Here is a 22,858-nt window from a genome sequence, read left to right on the forward strand (position 1 = left end):
GGGGGAGGGGGAGTGACGGGGTGGAGGGGGAGTGACGGGGATGGAGGGGGAGGGGGAGTGACGGGGTGGAGGGGGAGGGGGAGTGACGGGGTGGAGGGGGAGTGACGGGGATGGAGGGGGAGGGGGAGTGACAGGGATTGAGGGGGAGGGGGAGTGACAGGGATTGAGGGGGAGGGGGAGTGACGGGGTGGAGGGGGAGGGGGAGTGACGGGGTGGAGGGGGAGGGGGAGTGACGGGGTGGAGGGGGAGTGACGGGGTGGAGGGGGAGGGGGAGTGACGGGGTGGAGGGGGAGTGACGGGGTGGAGGGGGAGGGGGAGTGACGGGGTGGAGGGGGAGTGACGGGGTGGAGGGGGAGGGGGAGTGACGGGGGGAGGGGGAGTGACGGGGTGGAGGGGGAGTGACGGGGTGGAGGGGGAGGGGGAGTGACATGGGGGGAGGGGGAGGGGGAGTGACAGGGATTGAGGGGGAGGGGGAGTGACAGGATGGAGGGGGAGGGGGAGTGACGGGATGGAGGGGGAGGGGGAGTGACGGGATGGAGGGGGAGGGGGAGTGACGGGGGTGGAGGGGGAGGGGGAGTGACAGGGATTGAGGGGGAGGGGGAGTGACAGGGATTGAGGGGGAGGGGGAGTGACGGGGTGGAGGGGGAGGGGGAGTGACGGGGTGGAGGGGGAGTGACAGGGATTGAGGTGGAGGGGGAGTGACGGGGTTGGTGTGGGAGTGACGGGGTTGACGTGGGAGTGACAGGGGTGGAGGGGGAGTGACGGGGTTGATGTGGGAGTGACGGGGTTGATGTGGGAGTGACGGGGTTGGTGTGGGAGTGACGGGGTTGATGTGGGAGTGACGGGGTTGGTGTGGGAGTGACGGGGTTGATGTGGGAGTGACGGGGTTGATGTGGGAGTGACGGGGTTGACGTGGGAGTGACGGGGTTGGTGTGGGAGTGACGGGGTTGATGTGGGAGTGACGGGGTTGATGTGGGAGTGACGGGGTTGGTGTGGGAGTGACGGGGTTGATGTGGGAGTGACGGGGTTGGTGTGGGAGTGACGGGGTTGACGTGGGAGTGACGGGGTTGACGTGGGAGTGACGGGGTTGGTGTGGGAGTGACGGGGTTGATGTGGGAGTGACGGGGTTGGTGTGGGAGTGACGGGGTTGGTGTGGGAGTGACGGGGTTGGTGTGGGAGTGACGGGGTTGGTGTGGGAGTGACGGGGTTGGTGTGGGAGTGACGGGGTTGATGTGGGAGTGACGGGGTTGGTGTGGGAGTGACGGGGTTGGTGTGGGAGTGACGGGGTTGGTGTGGGAGTGACGGGGTTGGTGTGGGAGTGACGGGGCGGAGGGGGAGTGACGGGGTTGGTGTGGGAGTGACGGGGTTGGTGTGGGAGTGACGGGGTTGGTGTGGGAGCGACGGGGTTGATGTGGGAGTGACGGGGTTGGTGTGGGAGTGACGGGGTTGATGTGGGAGTGACGGGGTTGGTGTGGGAGTGACGGGGTTGATGTGGGAGTGACGGGGTTGATGTGGGAGTGACGGGGTTGGTGTGGGAGTGACGGGGTTGATGTGGGAGTGACGGGGTTGGTGTGGGAGTGACGGGGTTGGTGTGGGAGTGACGGGGTTGGTGTGGGAGTGACGGGGTTGGTGTGGGAGTGACAGGGGTGGAGGGGGAGTGACGGGGTTGATGTGGGAGTGACGGGGCGGAGGGGGAGTGACGGGGTTGATGTGGGAGTGACGGGGTTGGTGTGGGAGTGACGGGGTTGGTGTGGGAGTGACGGGGTTGATGTGGGAGTGACGGGGTTGATGTGGGAGTGACGGGGTTGATGTGGGAGTGACGGGGTTGATGTGGGAGTGACGGGGTTGATGTGGGAGTGACGGGGTTGATGTGGGAGTGACGGGGTTGGTGTGGGAGTGACGGGGTTGATGTGGGAGTGACGGGACGGAGGGGGAGTGACGGGGTTGATGTGGGAGTGACGGGGTTGGTGTGGGAGTGACGGGGTTGGTGTGGGAGTGACGGGGTTGGTGTGGGAGTGACGGGGTTGATGTGGGAGTGACGGGGTTGATGTGGGAGTGACGGGGCGGAGGGGGAGTGACGGGGCGGAGGGGGAGTGACGGGGTTGATGTGGGAGTGACGGGGTTGATGTGGGAGTGACGGGGCGGAGGGGGAGTGACGGGGCGGAGGGGGAGTGACGGGGTTGATGTGGGAGCGACGGGGTTGATGTGGGAGTGACGGGGTTGATGTGGGAGTGACGGGGTTGGTGTGGGAGTGACGGGGTTGATGTGGGAGTGACGGGGTTGATGTGGGAGTGACGGGGTTGATGTGGGAGTGACGGGGCGGAGGGGGAGGGACGGGGAGTGACGGGGTTGATGTGGGAGTGACGGGGTTGGTGTGGGAGTGACGGGGCGGAGGGGGAGGGACGGGGAGTGACGGGGTTGATGTGGGAGTGACGGGGTTGGTGTGGGAGTGACGGGGTTGATGTGGGAGTGACGGGGTTGATGTGGGAGTGACGGGGTTGGTGTGGGAGTGACGGGGTTGATGTGGGAGTGACGGGGCGGAGGGGGAGTGACGGGGTTGATGTGGGAGTGACGGGGTTGGTGTGGGAGTGACGGGGTTGGTGTGGGAGTGACGGGGTTGGTGCGGGAGTGACGGGGTTGATGTGGGAGTGACGGGGTTGATGTGGGAGTGACGGGGCGGAGGGGGAGTGACGGGGTTGGTGTGGGAGTGACGGGGTTGGTGTGGGAGTGACGGGGCGGAGGGGGAGTGACGGGGCGGAGGGGGAGTGACGGGGCGGAGGGGGAGTGACGGGGCGGAGGGGGAGTGACGGGGTTGGTGCGGGAGTGACGGGATTGGTGCGGGAGTGACGGGGTTGGTGTGGGAGTGACGGGGCGGAGGGGGAGTGACGGGGTTGGTGTGGGAGTGACGGGGTTGGTGTGGGAGTGACGGGGTTGGTGTGGGAGGGACGGGGTTGGTGTGGGAGTGACGGGGTTGATGTGGGAGTGACGGGGTTGATGTGGGAGTGACGGGGTTGATGTGGGAGTGACGGGGTTGGTGTGGGAGTGACGGGGTTGATGTGGGAGTGACGGGGTTGGTGTGGGAGTGACGGGGTTGATGTGGGAGTGACGGGGTTGGTGTGGGAGTGACGGGGTTGGTGTGGGAGTGACGGGGTTGGTGTGGGAGTGACGGGGTTGATGTGGGAGTGACGGGGTTGGTGTGGGAGTGACGGGGTTGACGTGGGAGTGACGGGGTTGACGTGGGAGTGACGGGGTTGGTGTGGGAGTGACGGGGTTGATGTGGGAGTGACGGGGTTGATGTGGGAGTGACGGGGTTGATGTGGGAGTGACGGGGTTGATGTGGGAGTGACGGGGTTGATGTGGGAGTGACGGGGTTGATGTGGGAGTGACGGGGTTGATGTGGGAGTGACGGGGTTGATGTGGGAGTGACGGGGTTGGTGTGGGAGTGACGGGGTTGGTGTGGGAGTGACGGGGTTGGTGTGGGAGTGACGGGGTTGGTGTGGGAGTGACGGGGTTGGTGTGGGAGTGACGGGGTTGGTGTGGGAGTGACGGGGTTGGTGTGGGAGTGACGGGGTTGGTGTGGGAGTGACGGGGTTGATGTGGGAGTGACGGGGTTGGTGTGGGAGTGACGGGGTTGATGTGGGAGTGACGGGGTTGATGTGGGAGTGACGGGGCGGAGGGGGAGTGACGGGGCGGAGGGGGAGTGACGGGGTTGGTGTGGGAGTGACGGGGTTGATGTGGGAGTGACGGGGTTGGTGTGGGAGTGACGGGGTTGGTGTGGGAGTGACGGGGTTGGTGTGGGAGTGACGGGGTTGATGTGGGAGTGACGGGGTTGATGTGGGAGTGACGGGGTTGGTGTGGGAGTGACGGGGTTGGTGTGGGAGTGACGGGGTTGGTGTGGGAGTGACGGGGTTGATGTGGGAGTGACGGGGTTGGTGTGGGAGTGACGGGGTTGGTGTGGGAGTGTCGGGGTTGGTGTGGGAGTGACGGGGTTGGTGTGGGAGGGACAGGGTTGGTGTGGGAGTGACGGGGTTGATGTGGGAGTGACGGGGTTGGTGTGGGAGTGACGGGGTTGATGTGGGAGTGACGGGGTTGGTGTGGGAGTGACGGGGTTGGTGTGGGAGTGACGGGGCGGAGGGGGAGGGACGGGGAGTGACGGGGTTGGTGTGGGAGTGACGGGGTTGGTGTGGGAGTGACGGGGTTGATGTGGGAGTGACGGGGTTGGTGTGGGAGTGACGGGGTTGATGTGGGAGTGACGGGGTTGATGTGGGAGTGACGGGGTTGATGTGGGAGTGACGGGGTTGGTGTGGGAGTGACGGGGTTGATGTGGGAGTGACGGGGTTGATGTGGGAGTGACGGGGTTGGTGTGGGAGTGACGGGGTTGGTGTGGGAGTGACGGGGTTGGTGTGGGAGTGACGGGGTTGGTGTGGGAGTGACGGGGTTGGTGTGGGAGTGACGGGGTTGGTGTGGGAGTGACGGGGTTGATGTGGGAGTGACGGGGTTGATGTGGGAGTGACGGGGTTGATGTGGGAGTGACGGGGTTGGTGTGGGAGTGACGGGGTTGGTGTGGGAGTGACGGGGTAGATGTGGGAGTGACGGGGTTGATGTGGGAGTGACGGGGTTGATGTGGGAGTGACGGGGTTGATGTGGGAGTGACGGGGTTGATGTGGGAGTGACGGGGTTGATGTGGGAGTGACGGGGTTGGTTTGGGAGTGACGGGGTTGATGTGGGAGTGACGGGGTTGATGTGGGAGTGACGGGGAGTGACGGGGTTGGTGTGGGAGTGACGGGGTTGGTGTGGGAGTGACGGGGTTGATGTGGGAGGGACGGGGAGTGACGGGGTTGATTTGGGAGTGACGGGGTTGATGTGGGAGGGACGGGGAGTGACGGGGTTGATGTGGGAGTGACGGGGTTGATGTGGGAGTGACGGGGCGGAGGGGGAGGGACGGGGAGTGACGGGGTTGGTGTGGGAGTGACGGGGTTGGTGTGGGAGTGACGGGGTTGATGTGGGAGTGACGGGGTTGATGTGGGAGTGACGGGGTTGGTGTGGGAGTGACGGGGTTGATGTGGGAGTGACGGGGTTGGTGTGGGAGTGACGGGGTTGATGTGGGAGTGACGGGGTTGATGTGGGAGTGACGGGGTTGATGTGGGAGTGACGGGGTTGATGTGGGAGTGACGGGGTTGATGTGGGAGTGACGGGGTTGGTGTGGGAGTGACGGGGTTGATGTGGGAGTGACGGGGCGGAGGGGGAGTGACGGGGTTGGTGTGGGAGTGACGGGGTTGGTGTGGGAGTGACGGGGTTGGTGTGGGAGGGACAGGGTTGGTGTGGGAGTGACGGGGTTGATGTGGGAGTGACGGGGTTGGTGTGGGAGTGACGGGGTTGATGTGGGAGTGACGGGGGTGGAGGGGGAGTGACGGGGTTGGTGTGGGAGTGACGGGGTTGGTGTGGGAGTGACGGGGTTGGTGTGGGAGTGACGGGGTTGATGTGGGAGTGACGGGGTTGATGTGGGAGTGACGGGGTTGGTGTGGGAGTGACGGGGTTGATGTGGGAGTGACGGGGCGGAGGGGGAGTGACGGGGTTGGTGTGGGAGTGACGGGGTTGGTGTGGGAGTGACGGGGTTGGTGTGGGAGGGACAGGGTTGGTGTGGGAGTGACGGGGTTGATGTGGGAGTGACGGGGTTGGTGTGGGAGTGACGGGGTTGATGTGGGAGTGACGGGGGTGGAGGGGGAGTGACGGGGTTGATGTGGGAGTGACGGGGTTGGTGTGGGAGTGACGGGGTTGATGTGGGAGTGACGGGGTTGGTGTGGGAGTGACGGAGCGGAGGGGGAGGGGGAGGGACGGGGAGTGACGGGGTTGATGTGGGAGTGACGGGGTTGATGTGGGAGTGACGGGGTTGATGTGGGAGTGACGGGGTTGATGTGGGAGTGACGGGGTTGATGTGGGAGTGACAGGGGTGGAGGGGGAGTGACGGGGTTGATGTGGGAGTGACGGGGTTGGTGTGGGAGTGACGGGGTTGGTGTGGGAGTGACGGGGTTGATGTGGGAGTGACGGGGTTGATGTGGGAGTGACGGGGTTGGTGTGGGAGTGACGGGGTTGGTGTGGGAGTGACGGGGTTGGTGTGGGAGTGACGGGACGGAGGGGGAGTGACGGGGTTGGTGTGGGAGTGACGGGGTTGATGTGGGAGTGACGGGGCGGAGGGGGAGGGACGGGGTGTGACGGGGTTGATGTGGGAGTGACGGGGTTGATGTGGGAGTGACGGGGTTGATGTGGGAGTGACGGGGTTGGTGTGGGAGTGACGGGGTTGGTGTGGGAGTGACGGGGTTGATGTGGGAGTGACGGGGTTGGTGTGGGAGTGACGGGGTTGATGTGGGAGTGACGGGGCGGAGGGGGAGTGACGGGGTTGATGTGGGAGTGACGGGGTTGGTGTGGGAGTGACGGGGTTGGTGTGGGAGTGACGGGGTTGGTGTGGGAGTGACGGGGTTGATGTGGGAGTGACGGGGTTGATGTGGGAGTGACGGGGTTGGTGTGGGAGTGACGGGGTTGGTGTGGGAGTGACGGGGTTGGTGTGGGAGTGACGGGGTTGATGTGGGAGTGACGGGGTGGAGGGGGAGTGACGGGGTTGATGTGGGAGTGACGGGGTTGATGTGGGAGTGACGGGGTTGGTGTGGGAGTGACGGGGTTGGTGTGGGAGTGACGGGGTTGATGTGGGAGTGACGGGGTTGATGCGGGAGTGACGGGGTTGGTGCGGGAGTGACGGGGTTGATGAGGGAGTGACGGGGTTGATGTGGGAGTGACGGGGTTGATGTGGGAGTGACGGGGCGGAGGGGGAGGGACGGGGCTGATGTGGGAGTGACGGGGTTGGTGTGGGAGTGACGGGGTTGGTGTGGGAGTGACGGGGTTGATGTGGGAGTGACGGGGTTGATGTGGGAGTGACGATGTTGATGTGGGAGTGACGGGGTTGGTGTGGGAGTGACGGGGTTGATGTGGGAGTGACGGGGTTGGTGTGGGAGGGACAGGGTTGGTGTGGGAGTGACGGGGTTGGTGTGGGAGTGACGGGGTTGGTGTGGGAGTGACGGGGTTGGTGTGGGAGTGACGGGGTTGGTGTGGGAGTGACGGGGTTGATGTGGGAGTGACGGGGTTGGTGTGGGAGTGACGGGGTGGGTGTGGGCGTGACGGGGTTGGTGTGGGAGTGACGGGGTTGGTGTGGGAGTGACGGGGTTGATGTGGGAGTGACGGGGTTGGTGTGGGAGTGACGGGGTTGGTGTGGGAGTGACGGGGTTGGTGTGGGAGTGACGGGGTTGGTGTGGGAGTGACGGGGTTGATGTGGGAGTGACGGGGTTGATGTGGGAGTGACGGGGTTGGTGTGGGAGTGACGGGGTTGGTGTGGGAGTGACGGGGCGGAGGGGGAGTGACGGGGTTGATGTGGGAGTGACGGGGTTGGTGTGGGAGTGACGGGGTTGATGTGGGAGTGACGGGGTTGGTGTGGGAGTGACGGGGTTGGTGTGGGAGTGCCGGGGTTGGTGTGGGAGTGACGGGGTTGGTGTGGGAGTGACGGGGTTGATGTGGGAGTGACGAGGTTGATGTGGGAGTGACGGGGCGGAGGGGGAGGGACGGGGAGTGACGGGGTTGATGTGGGAGTGACGGGGTTGATGTGGGAGTGACGGGGCGGAGGGGGAGGGACGGGGAGTGACGGGGTTGATGTGGGAGTGACGGGGTTGATGTGGGAGTGACGGGGTTGATGTGGGAGTGACGGGGTTGGTGTGGGAGTGACGGGGTTGGTGTGGGAGTGACGGGGTTGGTGTGGGAGTGACGGGGTTGGTGTGGGAGTGACGGGGTTGGTGTGGGAGGGACAGGGTTGGTGTGGGAGTGACGGGGTTGATGTGGGAGTGACGGGGTTGATGTGGGAGTGACGGGGTTGATGTGGGAGTGACGGGGTTGATGTGGGAGTGACGGGGTTCGTGTGGGAGTGACGGGGTTGGTGTGGGAGGGACGGGGTTGATGTGGGAGTGACGGGGTTGGTGTGGGAGTGACGGGGTTGGTGTGGGAGTGACGGGGTTGGTGTGGGAGTGACGGGGTTGGTGTGGGAGTGACGGGGTTGGTGTGGGAGTGACAGGGGTGGAGGGGGAGTGACAGGGGTGGAGGGGGAGTGACGGGGTTGATGTGGGAGTGACGGGGCGGAGGGGGAGTGACGGGGTTGATGTGGGAGTGACGGGGTTGGTGTGGGAGTGACGGGGTTGGTGTGGGAGTGACGGGGTTGGTGTGGGAGTGACGGGGTTGATGTGGGAGTGACGGGGTTGATGTGGGAGTGACGGGGCGGAGGGGGAGTGACGGGGCGGAGGGGGAGTGACGGGGCGGAGGGGGAGTGACGGGGTTGATGTGGGAGTGACGGGGTTGATGTGGGAGTGACGGGGCGGAGGGGGAGTGACGGGGCGGAGGGGGAGTGACGGGGTTGATGTGGGAGCGACGGGGTTGATGTGGGAGTGACGGGGTTGATGTGGGAGTGACGGGGTTGGTGTGGGAGTGACGGGGTTGGTGTGGGAGTGACGGGGTTGATGTGGGAGTGACGGGGTTGATGTGGGAGTGACGGGGTTGATGTGGGAGTGACGGGGCGGAGGGGGAGGGACGGGGAATGACGGGGTTGATGTGGGAGTGACGGGGTTGGTGTGGGAGTGACGGGGTTGGTGTGGGAGTGACGGGGTTGGTGTGGGAGTGACGGGGTTGGTGTGGGAGTGACGGGGTTGATGTGGGAGTGACGGGGTAGATGTGGGAGTGACGGGGTTGATGTGGGAGTGACGGGGTTGGTGTGGGAGTGACGGGGTTGGTGTGGGAGTGACGGGGTTGGTGTGGGAGTGACGGGGTTGGTGTGGGAGTGACGGGGTTGGTGTGGGAGTGACGGGGTTGATGTGGGAGTGACGGGGTTGGTGTGGGAGTGACGGGGTTGGTGTGGGAGTGACGGGGTTGGTGTGGGAGTGACGGGGTTGATGTGGGAGTGACGGGGTTGATGTGGGAGTGACGGGGTTGGTGTGGGAGTGACGGGGTTGATGTGGGAGTGACGGGGTTGATGTGGGAGTGACGGGGTTGGTGTGGGAGTGACGGGGTTGATGTGGGAGTGACGGGGTTGATGTGGGAGTGACGGGGTTGATGTGGGAGTGACGGGGTTGGTGTGGGAGTGACGGGGTTGGTGTGGGAGTGACGGGGTTGATGTGGGAGTGACGGGGCGGAGGGGGAGTGACGGGGTTGGTGTGGGAGTGACGGGGTTGGTGTGGGAGTGACGGGGTTGGTGTGGGAGGGACAGGGTTGGTGTGGGAGTGACGGGGTTGATGTGGGAGTGACGGGGTTGGTGTGGGAGTGACGGGGTTGATGTGGGAGTGACGGGGGTGGAGGGGGAGTGACGGGGTTGATGTGGGAGTGACGGGGTTGGTGTGGGAGTGACGGGGTTGATGTGGGAGTGACGGGGTTGGTGTGGGAGTGACGGAGCGGAGGGGGAGGGGGAGGGACGGGGAGTGACGGGGTTGATGTGGGAGTGACGGGGTTGATGTGGGAGTGACGGGGTTGATGTGGGAGTGACGGGGTTGATGTGGGAGTGACAGGGGTGGAGGGGGAGTGACGGGGTTGATGTGGGAGTGACGGGGTTGGTGTGGGAGTGACGGGGTTGGTGTGGGAGTGACGGGGTTGATGTGGGAGTGACGGGGTTGATGTGGGAGTGACGGGGTTGATGTGGGAGTGACGGGGCGGAGGGGGAGGGACGGGGAGTGACGGGGTTGATGTGGGAGTGACGGGGTTGGTGTGGGAGTGACGGGGTTGGTGTGGGAGTGACGGGGTTGGTGTGGGAGTGACGGGGTTGGTGTGGGAGTGACGGGGTTGATGTGGGAGTGACGGGGTAGATGTGGGAGTGACGGGGTTGATGTGGGAGTGACGGGGTTGGTGTGGGAGTGACGGGGTTGGTGTGGGAGTGACGGGGTTGGTGTGGGAGTGACGGGGTTGGTGTGGGAGTGACGGGGTTGGTGTGGGAGTGACGGGGTTGGTGTGGGAGTGACGGGGTTGGTGTGGGAGTGACGGGGTTGATGTGGGAGTGACGGGGTTGATGTGGGAGTGACGGGGTGGAGGGGGAGTGACGGGGTTGATGTGGGAGTGACGGGGTTGGTGTGGGAGTGACGGGGTTGGTGTGGGAGTGACGATGTTGATGTGGGAGTGACGGGGTTGGTGTGGGAGTGACGGGGTTGGTGTGGGAGTGACGGGGTTGGTGTGGGAGTGACGGGGTTGGTGTGGGAGTGACGGGGTTGGTGTGGGAGTGACGGGGCGGAGGGGGAGGGACGGGGAGTGACGGGGTGATGTGGGAGTGACGGGGCGGAGGGGGAGGGACGGGGAGTGACGGGGTTGATGTGGGAGTGACGGGGGGGAGGGGGAGACGGAGGAGGGGAAGTGATGGAGAGTAATGGGAGTGATGTGGGAGCAGAGTTGAAAGAGGAGTGGCAGTGACGGTGAGACAGATCAGACGGGGCAAAGAGAAGGATGTGGTGTTGATGGGGAGCAGGGGTATGAGGGAGGGTGGGTGTTGGGGCAGCTGCTGGGGTGGTGATGGGGTTGAAGGGGGAACGTCAATAAGGTTGAAGGGCTTGAAGGAGTGGCTTTGATGCCTATAATGCTGCAATTGTTCAGGTTTACAAAGGTCCCAAAGCGGCCATGGTTGTCTTTACCCTGTTCCTTTGCCGTTGTATCTGCGTTTTCATGTTAAACCAAGGCTCATCTCGAACTGAGTCACTTTGCCACATGTATTTCAGGACTGTGGTTATCAAAGCTTTACTGATCAATATGCACAGGTATACAATCAGGAATGCATTCATTGATCTGTTAAAGAAAATACACAAATTACACAATAATATTAAACAGGCAGAATTATCGGGCCTAAACTTCCTCGGATTGGCAATCAGAGTTGGACTTTTTTACCTTGGTATTTTTCCAATCCTTTCTTGCCTGACCTTCCGATTCAGACCAGCCGAGAGCAGTGCACGTCAGTGGGCTCTCAGGGCCTGCGCTCAAAGGCAAGGAGGCCACGGCCTGTTTGTTACAGCACTGGCTGCTGTCAATCAGGTAGGTTTAAAGGTCCAGCCACTTTCAAACCAAGGCAAAGGTACGTTTGTAAGTTAATTGGGGAGGGGGCAGGGAGGGTCAGCCAGCTGCGGGGGGAAGTGGGGGCGGTGTCGGACAGTAGCAAAGCAGCTCGGGCAGTCGGCGGGGGAGGGGTGGGGAGGAGCATCGGGCCTTTGTGCAGTCAGCGGTGGGGGGGGGAACGTCAGGCAGTCAGCATGGAGTTGGGGGAGTGAGGGTGGGGGGGTCAGGTTGGGTTGGGTTGATTTGAGCCTGGAGGGCTAGTCAGCTGTTGGGGGAAGTCCTGGGGTGGGTGCAATAGTCAGTGGTTGGGGCAGTCCTGTGGGGTGGGGAGGGACCCCATGGGGGCATGTGGGTGTGGAGGGGGAGGTGAAAGAGTCCCAACTTGGGGTAGTCAGGTGGGTGGGGTAGTCCCATTGTGGGGGAGGGGCTCCACTGTGGGCTACACCTCATGGACATGCAGAGCTGTAGGGTCCTTCTTAATATGTTCTTGTATCGATCCCTGGGTTGAAATTACCAGCTTGGAATCACATCATGCCACTTTCAGGCTCTGACTATTGAACAGTGCATTCCAGTGCTTTTCACTGATTGTTAATAGACATTACTGGACCTGAGTGAGTGTACAGCATTCAATCAGTAATGGTGTGGGCAAGTCAACTGTTGTGACAAATAGCAAAAATCATATGGCAATTGTAGGTCTCTCAGGCCCACGTTCTCTGTCCTGCCATCACAATATGATGTCCTGACATCAATCTATGTATTGATCTTTCTCCCTTCCACCATGTCCTTCAGGTTATCAGCCAATATCTCACCTTATTCCCCAACCTGTTCAATGACTTCAGTCTATATCCATCAATCCTCTTTCTTTATTTTTTGAAACATATCTATTGGTATCTTGAACTGAAAAACACTATTTAATTTAATGATTTGAGGACTGTAGAGCTGGATGAGGCTACTGAGATAGGGTGGGCCAGGCCACGGAGAGATTTGTAAACAAGGATGTGAATTTTAAAAATGAGGCATTGCTGGATGGTGGGTCCGTGTGGGTCAGTGAGCACAAGGGTGATGGGTGAGCAGGATTTGATGCTGTTGGTAAACAGGCAGAGTTTTCGATGAGTTGAAGTTTAAGGAGGATGGAAGATGGGGGGCCAGCCAGCAGAGCATTAGAATAATAGAGTCTGGAGATAGTTAAGATAGTGAAGATTTCAGCAGCAGATAAGATGAAGCAGGGGCAGAGGTGCAGGATGTTACGCAAGTGAAGTAGGTGGTCTTGGTGATGGAGATGATATGTGGTGGGAAACTCAGCTCAGAGTAAAATTGGATGCCAAGGTTGCAAATGTTTTAATTCAGCCTCACAGAAGGATGGAGTCAGCAGCTAAGGGTTGCAGTTTGTGGTGGGGATTGAAGACAACAGCTTTGGCCTTCTCAATATTTAATTACATGAGCTAATTAAATTCATGAAAATAAAAGATAGCTTCATACGAATGAAATACTAAAAGACCTTCCTTACAGTACTGCGAGCAAATTTGAATTGGCTTAAACCGTAATGTTAATGCTCGTTACAGTGTCACAGTGTGAGAGCAACAATGCAAGAGATAGATAGACGCAGCCTTACTTTTCTACAGCTGAGCGTTTCTGTGACTTAGATTGGTAATTTAATGCCATCTTAGTTTCCATGCCAGTGTATATTGCCACACCTGAAACACAAGCGAGCAATATTGGAGGAAAGTAGTAACAATAATAGAAAATATCACACTATTTCAAACTTAACAAATTTACAATTAACTAATAATTAATTCCTACGATTGCAGCACCAGATTTGGAACATAAGAATAGGAGAAATAGCAGGAGTAGGTCATTTGGCGCCTCGAGCCTACCCCACTATTCAATAAGATCATGGCTGATCTGATTGTTGCCTTAACTCTATTTTACTGTTTCACCCCGTAACCCTTAACTCCCTTGTAGATCAGAAGGCTGCCTAACTCAGCCTTGAATATGTTCAATGACCCAGCCTCCACTGCTCTCTGTGAAACTCCAAAGATTAATGACGGAATTCCTCCTCATCTCTGTCTTCAATGGGACACCCTTATTTTTAAACTGTGTCCCCTAGTTTTGGATTTCTGCACGAGGGAAAATGTCCTCTCAGCATCTGCCCTGTCATGCCCCCTCAGATCTTCAATAAGATTGCCTCTCATTCTTCTAGTGAGTAAAGGTCCAACCTGCCCAACCTTTCTTTATAAGGCAATGCTTTCAGCCCAGGTGTCAACCTAGTGAACCTTCTCTGAACTTTTTTTTTGAAAAATATACTTTATTCATAAAATATCTGGAACATTCCAAAACATTTCAAAATCATCATCACATAAGTACAATCAGATTCAACTTTTACAACATGTGTCACAAGGTGCATCAATACAATCAATGAATGTTACAATCATTTCAATATGGTCAATGCAGATGATCAGACAGGCATTGGAGTTATCAACATACATCATGTTGCACTCTGAGGTGCTTCAATACAATTATAATAGTTAGTATTCACTGCATATATTCATTTTAAGCTGTACAGCCCGAGAGGCTCTCAAAAGTTCCCAGTCCCTCGGTGCACTGTGACAGAAAGGTCTTAGACAGCGACCCTTCCCCATTGCACCTTTGCAGTGGCTGCCCTAAGCTTTAGTGCGTCCCTCAGCACGTAGTCCTGGACCTTGGAATGTGCCAGTCTGCAACACTCGGTCGGGGACAACTCTGCGCTGCAAGACCAACAAGTTTCGGGCAGACCAAAGAGCGTCTTTCACCGAGTTGATGATCCTCCAGCTGCAGTTGATGTTTGTCTCGGTGTGTGTCCCTGGGAACAGCCCGTAGAGCACAGAGTCCTATGTCACAGAACTGCTCGGGATGAACCTCGACAGAAACCACTGCATCTCTCTCCAAACCTTCTTTGCAAAGGCACAATCCACAAGGAGGTGAACAACGGTCTCTTCCCCACCACAGCCACCTCGAGGGAAACGTGCAGAGGGTGTGAGACTCCTGGCGTGTAGGATCTTACAGGGAAGGCCTTTCTCACCACCAGCCAAGCTACATCTTGGTGCTTGTTGGAAAGTTCTGGCGATGAGGCATTCTGCCAAATGACTTTGACAGTCTGCTCGGGGAACCATCCCACAGGATCCACCCTCTCCTTTTCCCTCAGGGCCTCTAAGACGTTACGTGCCGACCACTGCCTGATGGGCTTGTGGTCAAAGGTGTTTCTCTGCATAAATTTTCCCACGAGGGACAGGTGGTCCGGCACAGTCCAACTACTTGGAGCATTCCACGGCAGCGTGGCCAGACCCATCCTTCATAACACTGGGGACAGGTAGAACCTCAGCATGTAGTGACACTCGGTGTTTGTGTACCGATGATCTACGCACAGCTTGATGCAGCTGCACACAAAGGTGGCCATCAGTATGAGGGCAATGTTGGGCACATTTTTTCCCCCTTTATCTAGAGGCTTGTACATCGTGTCCCTGTGGACACGATCCATTTTCGACCTCCAGATAAAGCTGAAGATGGCTCGGGTGATCGCCACCACACAGGAGTGTGGAATGGGCCAGACCTGCGCAACGTACAGCAACAGCGAGAGTGTCTCACACCTGATGACCAGGTTCTTACCCGCAAAGGAGAGGGAGCGTCGCTCCCACATGCCCAGTTTCCTTTTCACCATAGACACTCGCTCCTTCCAGTTTCTAACGTGTGCCCTGGTCCCTCCGAACCATATCCCCAGCACCTTCAGGCCGTCAGCCCTGACAGTGAAGGGGACAAAGGATCGGTCAGCCCAGTTCCCAAAGAACATGGCCTCGCTCTTCCCGCGATTTACCTTGGCTCCTGAGGCCAGTTCGAACTGGTCGCAGATGTGGATCAGTCTGTGCACCGACAGCGGATCCGAGCAGAAGATGGCGACATCGTCCATGTACAGGGAGGCTTTGACCTCAGTGCCTCCACTGCCTGGGATCGTCACTCCTCTTATGCCCGGATCCTTCCTGATGGACTCAGCAAAGGGTTCTATGCAACACACAAACCGGACAGGGGAGAGGGGCAGCCCTGCCTGACTCCAGATTTAATAGGAAAGCTATCTGATTCCCACCCATCGATTGAGACTGTGCTACTGATGTTAGTGTAGAGCAGTTGGATCCAATTGTGAATTCCCTCTCCAAACCCCATTTTGGAGAGCACATCCACCATGTAGGTGTGCGATATTCTGTCAAAGGCCTTCTCCTGATCCAGGCTGATGAGGCAGGTGTCCACACCCCTGTCCTGTACATAGGCAATCGTATCCCTGAGCAGCACGAGGCTGTCAGAGATCTTCCTGCCCGGCACAATGCAGGTCTGGTCAGGGTGGATCACCAATTCCAGAGTGGACTTAACCCGATTGGCGATGACCTTGGACAGAATCTTATAGTCCACATTCAACAGTGAAATGGGTTGCCAATTTCTAATTTCCTCCCTTTCCCCCTTGTGCTTGTAGATGAGGGTGATAATGCCTTTCCTCATGGATTCTGACATGCTGCCGGCCAGAAGCATACTCTCGTACACTTCTAGCAGGACTGGGCTGATCCAGTCCCACAGAGCCGAATACAACTCCGCCGGCAAGCCGTCGCTTCCGGGAGTTTTACTCTTCTCAAAGGACTCAAGGGCCTTAATCAGTTTGTCAGGAGTTAGCGCTTTGTCCAGACTCTCCCGTGTACTGTCGTCTAAGACCTCCGTGATAGAGGACACGAAGGACTGGGAGGCCGTGCAGTCTGTGGGCTTCACGTCATATAATCCGGCACAGAAGGATTTGCTGATCCTCAGAATGTCGGACTGTGATGACTTTACTGAGCTGTCTTCTTCTTTCAGGCTGCTGATCACAGAGCTCTCTCTGTGTACCTTTTGGAAGAAGAAACGTGAGCACGTCTCATCCTGCTCCACGGAGCGGACTCTGGAACGGAAGATGATCTTGGAGGCCTCCGAGGCAAAGAGCAAGGCTTGCTGGTTCTTCACCTCTTGGAGTTCCTCCTTGACATTGACCCCCATCGACTGCAGCCGGAGCAGGTTCTGCAGGTTTTCCGGAGTTGGGATATTTCCCTCTGTTCCTTTCTAGCTTTCTGGACGCCTTTGAGGATGAAAAACCTCTTGATGTTTTCCTTGATCACTTCCCACCAGTGTGTCAGTGACTCAAAGTGGGGTTTCACGGTTCTCCAACCTTTGTAATCCCTCTTGAGCTCCTCAATGTTCTCTGGAGTCAGCAGTTGCATGTTTAGCTTCCATGCCCCCCTGCCAACCCTCTGGTCTTCCTCTAAGTGACACGTCAGCCAGTAGGAGGCAGTGGTCAGAGAAGAACACCGGCTTGACGTTGGTGGATCTGACTGTGAATGCACGGGACACAAACAGGAAATCTATCCTGGAACAGATGGACTCGTCAGGCCGCGACCAGGTGTATCTACGCTGCGCTCCGTCTGCAGGATTGCTGAAGACGTCGTGCAGCTTGGCATCCTTTACTGTTTCCATCAGGGATCTGGATGTAGCGTCCAATCTGCTGTCGGCCCTGCCGGATCGTCCAGCCGCATCGATGATGCGGTTGAAGTCACCGCCCAGAATGACCGACCTGGAGGTCACCAGCAGCAGTGGGAGCTGAAAAACCTCCAGCCGCTCAGCCCCTTGTGCCGGGGCGTAGACGTTAATTAACCGGAGTGGAGCGTTCTTGTACATTACGTCTGCTACGAGGAGGCGCCCGCCCACCACCTCCTTAACCTGGGAGACGGTGAAGCTGCCTCCCCGCAGCAGAATCCCCAGGCCGGAGGAACGAGAGTCGTTTCCTCCCGACCAGATCGATGGCCCATGGGACCACCATGGTGACCATTGCCTGTAGGAGCTGAGGTGCGGTATCGCACACTCCTGCAGAAACAACAGGTCAGCTTTGACCTTGGCAAGGTAGTCCAAGGTCGCGACACATCACGTAGTAGATTTAATGCTGCGCACATTTATGGATATAATCTTTACACCCAACTTAAAGCTTTTAGTCTCTTACCAAACCTGTTGTCTTTGAGAGTCCCAGGCCTTTGGTCTGCTCCTGCATACCCATAGTGTTCACAAACTGCCTCACTTTGGATGGGCTGAGGAAAGCGTCCTGACCCTCCCCATTGGAGATGTTCTGCTCGGGTGACATCTGGGGGTCTGTGCAGAGAGCGGGGTTTGAAATGTCCTCTGTTGGAGAAGCTTCTCCAATCCTCTCCCCCTCTGGGGCGTTGCTGCTCCCGGCTTCCCGGAGCTGGGGTGCGCTGAGCGCCTCACTGCTTCCCAGATTCCTGGGGCTGGGGTGTGCTGGCCTCTTCGGGTTGTGGGCAAAGTTGGGGTGCGCTGGTCTCCTCATTGTCTCCAATGTTCTGGAGCTCGGGTGTCTCGTCCTCCAACTCCCGAGAGCTTTTCCGCCTCTTCTGTAGATGCCGCCCTTTCCCTTCTTTGTCCAAAGAGCAGCTGCCCTTGTCATCCGTGTTGGATGGGAGACGCCTCTTGCCACTTGTCTGGGAAGTGGCTTGGTCCCTTCTTAGCCCCTTCTTCCTTTTGGCTCTCTTCACCAGCTGCCCCTCCCCCTGCTGATTTTCCACTGCTTCCTCCTCCTCCATTGATTCACTCTCCTGAGGAGTGGGTGGATCAGGGGGCAGTGCTGATTGGCTGACTGCTGCCTTAATCTTTTCCTCCACCTTGTCTCTCTCTGTGTCCTCCTTTGTCCCGTTGTTCTCACTGGGGACCTTGGTGGTTGGAGTGTTGCAAGTGTCCTTGGTAGTAGTGACACGAAGCATTTCTTCTGCTTCCCCCTCGTTGGCTTTGGCTGCCTGTGTATAAGTGAGGCAGGTCCTGTAGAGGTGAGCTGCCTCACCACACAGGTTGCAGCACTTAGTCTGTTTGCAGTCCTTTGTCTGGTGCCCTTCCTATTTGCAGTTCTTGCAGAGGACAGTGCTGCAGTTGGCCACCACATGACCAGACTTGCCGCATGAGCGACAAAGTTTGGGCTGCCCAGCGTAGACAAGGTAGCCACAGCTTCCCTCGACAGCGAATCTGGAAGGAGGGTGGAAGATGGCTCCCTTATCATCGGTCTTGAGCGTGACCTTTCCCTGGTGTTTGCATGTCCAAATCCCGAAGGCGTCTCTAACCTCGATGCAGCTCCCAACCTTGTCGACATACCTGGCGAGGAAGGTGAACACGTTGGCGACAAGGACGTGGGGGTTGTAGAGATGCACAGTCACCACACGATCCCGTTGCAATGGCAGAGCAAAGAGCGGCTCCACCGTCAGGATCTTCATCTCCAGCTGGTCACGTCGAAACATCCAGCGCTGGGGAAGTCTTGCAGGGAGTAGATCTCTTCCGCTTCAAATCCACACGCATTCAACAGGATCCGCTTGATGAAGAAGACCCGATCCATGGGTGCTCCTCCTTCGCTGTCCTTCACCGTCACCCAAACGGTGTTACATACCCCATGGTATGGGGCTCAACTGGTTATAGCCATCGCTTCACGACTACACCTGATCTTAGCCAAAAGGCCGTGAACCTTCTCTGAACTGTTTCCAATGCAAGTATATCCCTCCTTAAGTAAGGAGATCAAAACTGTATGCAATACTCTGAGTGTGGTCTCACCAATGCCCTGTACAGTTGTAGCAAGGCTTCCCTACTTTTAAACTCCATCCCCCTTGCATGAAAGACCAATTCCATTTATTTTCCCAATTACTCATTGTACTTGAATGCTGACATTTTGAGATTCATGTACAAGGACACCCAGATTCCTCTCTACCACAGCATTCTGCAATCTCTCTACTTCTAAACAATATTCTGCTTTTCTATTCTTCCTGCCAAAGTGGACAAGCTCACATTTTCTCACATTATACAGGCTTTTGCCCACTCACTTAACCTTTCTAAGTCCCTTTGCAAATTCTTCATGTCCTCCTCACAACATGCTTTCCTACACACTTTAAATAAGCAGCAAATTTGGCTACAATACAGTCTGTCCCAAAATCCAAGTCATGAACATAGATTGTAAATAGATGCAGCCCCAGCACTAATCCCTATGCAAGGGGGATGGAGTGTCATTCCACTAGTTACAATTTGCCAAACTGAAAATGACCCATTTATCCCATCTCTGTTTTGTGTTAGCCAGTCCTCTATCCATGCTAAAACATCTGTGTAACATCTCTGTTTTGTGTTAGTCCTCTATCCATGCTAAAACATCTGTGTAACATCTCTGTTTTGTGTTAGTCCTCTATCCATGCTAAAACATCTGTGTAACATCTCTGTTTTGTGTTAGCCAGTTCTCTATCCATGCTAAAACATCTGTGTAACATCTGTTTTGTGTTAGCCAGTCCTCTATCCATGCTAAAACATCTGTGTAACATCTCTGTTTTGTGTTAGCCAGTCCTCTATCCATGCTAAAACATCTGTGTAACATCTGTTTTGTGTTAGCCAGTCCTCTATCCATGCTAAAACATCTGTATAACATCTCTGTTTTGTGTTAGCCAGTCCTCTATCCATGCTAAAACATCTGTGTAACATCTGTTTTGTGTTAGCCTGTCCTCTATCCATGCTAAAACATCTGTGTAACATCTGTTTTGTGTTAGCCAGTCCTCTATCCATGCTAAAACATCTGTGTAACATCTCTGTTTTGTGTTAGCCTGTCCTCTATCCATGCTAAAACATCTGTGTAACATCTGTTTTGTGTTAGCCAGTCCTCTATCCATGCTAAAACATCTGTGTAACATCTGTTTTGTGTTAGCCTGTCCTCTGTCCATGCTAAAACATCTGTGTAACATCTGTTTTGTGTTAGCCAGTCCTCTATCCATGCTAAAACATCTGTGTAACATCTCTGTTTTGTGTTAGCCTGTCCTCTATCCATGCTAAAACATCTGTGTAACATCTGTTTTGTGTTAGCCGGTCCTCTATCCATGCTAAAACATCTGTGTAACATCTCTGTTTTGTGTTAGCCTGTCCTCTATCCATGCTAAAACATCTGTGTAACATCTGTTTTGTGTTAGCCAGTCCTCTATCCATGCTAAAACATCTGTGTAACATCTCTGTTTTGTGTTAGCCAGTCCTCTATCCATGCTAAAACATCTGTGTAACATCTGTTTTGTGTTAGCCGGTCCTCTATCCATGCTAAAACATCTGTGTAACATCTGTTTTGTGTTAGCCAGTCCTCTATCCATGCTAAAACATCTGTGTAACATCTCTGTTTTGTGTTAGCCTGTCCTCGATCCATGCTAAAACATCTGTGTAACATCTGTTTTGTGTTAGCCAGTCCTCTATCCATGCTAAAACATCTGTGTAACATCTCCGTTTTGTGTTAGCCTGTCCTCTATCCATGCTAAAACATCTGTGTAACATCTGTTTTGTGTTAGCCAGTCCTCTATCCATGCTAAAACATCTGTGTAACATCTCTGTTTTGTGTTAGCCAGTCCTCTATCCATGCTAAAACATCTGTGTAACATCTCTGTTTTGTGTTAGCCAGTCCTCTATCCATGCTAAAACATCTGTGTAACATCTGTTTTGTTAGCCAGTCCTTTATCCATGCTAAAACATCTATGTAACATCTGTTTTGTTAGCCATTCCTCTATCCATGCTAAAACATCTGTATAACATCTCTGTTTTGTGTTAGTTAGTCCTCTATCCATGCTAAAACATCTGTGTAACATCTCTGTTTTGTGTTAGCCAGTCCTCTATCCATGCTAAAACATCTGTGTAACATCTGTTTTGTTAGCCAGTCCTCTATCCATGCTAAAACATCTGTGTAACATCTGTTTTGTTAGCCAGTCCTCTATCCATGCTAAAACATCTGTATAACATCTCTGTTTTGTGTTAGTTAGTCCTCTATCCATGCTAAAACATCTGTGTAACAACTGTTTTGTTAGCCAGTCCTCTATCCATGCTAAAACATCTGTATAACATCTCTGTTTTGTGTTAGTTAGTCCTCTATCCATGCTAAAACATCTGTGTAACATCTCTGTTTTGTGTTAGCCGTTCCTCTATCCATGCTAAAACATCTGTGTAATATCTCTGTTTTCTGTTAGTTAGCCAGTCCTCTATCCATGCTAAAACATCTGTGTAACATCTCTCTTTTGTGTTAGTCCTCTATCCATGCTAAAACATCTGTGTAACATCTGTTTTGTGTTAGTCCTCTATCCATGCTAAAACATCTGTGTAACATCTGTTTTGTTAGCCAGTCCTCTATCCATGCTAAAACATCTGTGTAATATCTGTTTTGCGTTAGTCCTCTATCCATGCTAAAACATCTGTGTAACATCTGTTTTGTGTTAGCCAGTCCTCTATCCATGCTAAAACATCTGTGTAACATCTCTGTTTTGTGTTAGTTAGCCATTCCTCTATCCATGCTAAAACATCTGTATAACATCTGTTTTGTGTTAGCCAGTCCTCTATCCATGCTAAAACATCTGTGTAACATCTGTTTTGTGTTAGCCAGTCCTCTATCCATGCTAAAACATCTGTGTAACATCTGTTTTGTGTTAGCCAGTCCTCTATCCATGCTAAAACATCTGTGTAACATCTGTTTTGTGTTAGCCAGTCCTCTATCCATGCTAAAACATCTGTGTAACATCTCTGTTTTGTGTTAGTTAGCCATTCCTCTATCCATGCTAAAACATCTGTGTAACATCTCTGTTTTGTGTTAGCCAGTCCTCTATCCATGCTAAAACATCTGTGTAACATCTCTGTTTTGTGTTAGTTAGCCATTCCTCTATCCATGCTAAAACATCTGTGTAATATCTGTTTTGTGTTAGCCAGTCCTCTATCCATGCTAAAACATCTGTGTAACATCTCTGTTTTGTGTTAGCCAGTCCTCTATCCATGCTAAAACATCTGTGTAACATCTCTGTTTTGTGTTAGTTAGCCATTCCTCTATCCATGCTAAAACATCTGTATAACATCTCTGTTTTGTGTTAGCCAGTCCTCTATCCATGCTAAAACATCTGTGTAACATCTGTTTTGTGTTAGCCAGTCCTCTATCCATGCTAAAACATCTGTGTAACATCTGTTTTGTGTTAGTTAGCCATTCCTCTATCCATGCTAAAACATCTGTGTAATATCTGTTTTGCGTTAGTCCTCTATCCATGCTAAAACATCTGTGTAACATCTGTTTTGTGTTAGCCAGTCCTCTATCCATGCTAAAACATCTGTGTAACATCTCTGTTTTGTGTTAGTTAGCCATTCCTCTATCCATGCTAAAACATCTGTATAACATCTGTTTTGTGTTAGCCAGTCCTCTATCCATGCTAAAACATCTGTGTAACATCTGTTTTGTGTTAGCCAGTCCTCTATCCATGCTAAAACATCTGTGTAACATCTGTTTTGTGTTAGCCAATCCTCTATCCATGCTAAAACATCTGTGTAACATCTGTTTTGTGTTAGCCAGTCCTCTATCCATGCTAAAACATCTGTGTAACATCTCTGTTTTGTGTTAGTTAGCCATTCCTCTATCCATGCTAAAACATCTGTGTAACATCTCTGTTTTGTGTTAGCCAGTCCTCTATCCATGCTAAAACATCTGTGTAACATCTCTGTTTTGTGTTAGTTAGCCATTCCTCTATCCATGCTAAAACATCTGTGTAATATCTGTTTTGTGTTAGCCAGTCCTCTATCCATGCTAAAACATCTGTGTAACATCTCTGTTTTGTGTTAGCCAGTCCTCTATCCATGCTAAAACATCTGTGTAACATCTCTGTTTTGTGTTAGTCCTCTATCC

General features: G+C 55.0%; 1 protein-coding gene across 5 annotated transcripts in view; it reads right to left on the reverse strand.

The window, feature by feature from the left end:
• Window positions 1-22,858, reverse strand: part of atp11a (ATPase phospholipid transporting 11A) — a 375,081-nt gene that overhangs the window by 239,848 nt on the left and 112,375 nt on the right. For all 5 annotated transcript variants that reach the window (XM_041199613.1, XM_041199614.1, XM_041199610.1 and 2 more), the window contains 2 exons: window positions 12,722-12,803; window positions 10,695-10,845 (listed from right to left, as the gene is read on the reverse strand). In XM_041199613.1, coding sequence (XP_041055547.1) covers window positions 10,695-10,845; window positions 12,722-12,803 — 233 coding nt within the window. The remainder of the gene's footprint in view (window positions 1-10,694; window positions 10,846-12,721; window positions 12,804-22,858) is intronic.

Source organism: Carcharodon carcharias, chromosome 11 (genome assembly GCF_017639515.1).
Source record: "Carcharodon carcharias isolate sCarCar2 chromosome 11, sCarCar2.pri, whole genome shotgun sequence".
NCBI lineage: Eukaryota > Metazoa > Chordata > Chondrichthyes > Lamniformes > Lamnidae > Carcharodon > Carcharodon carcharias.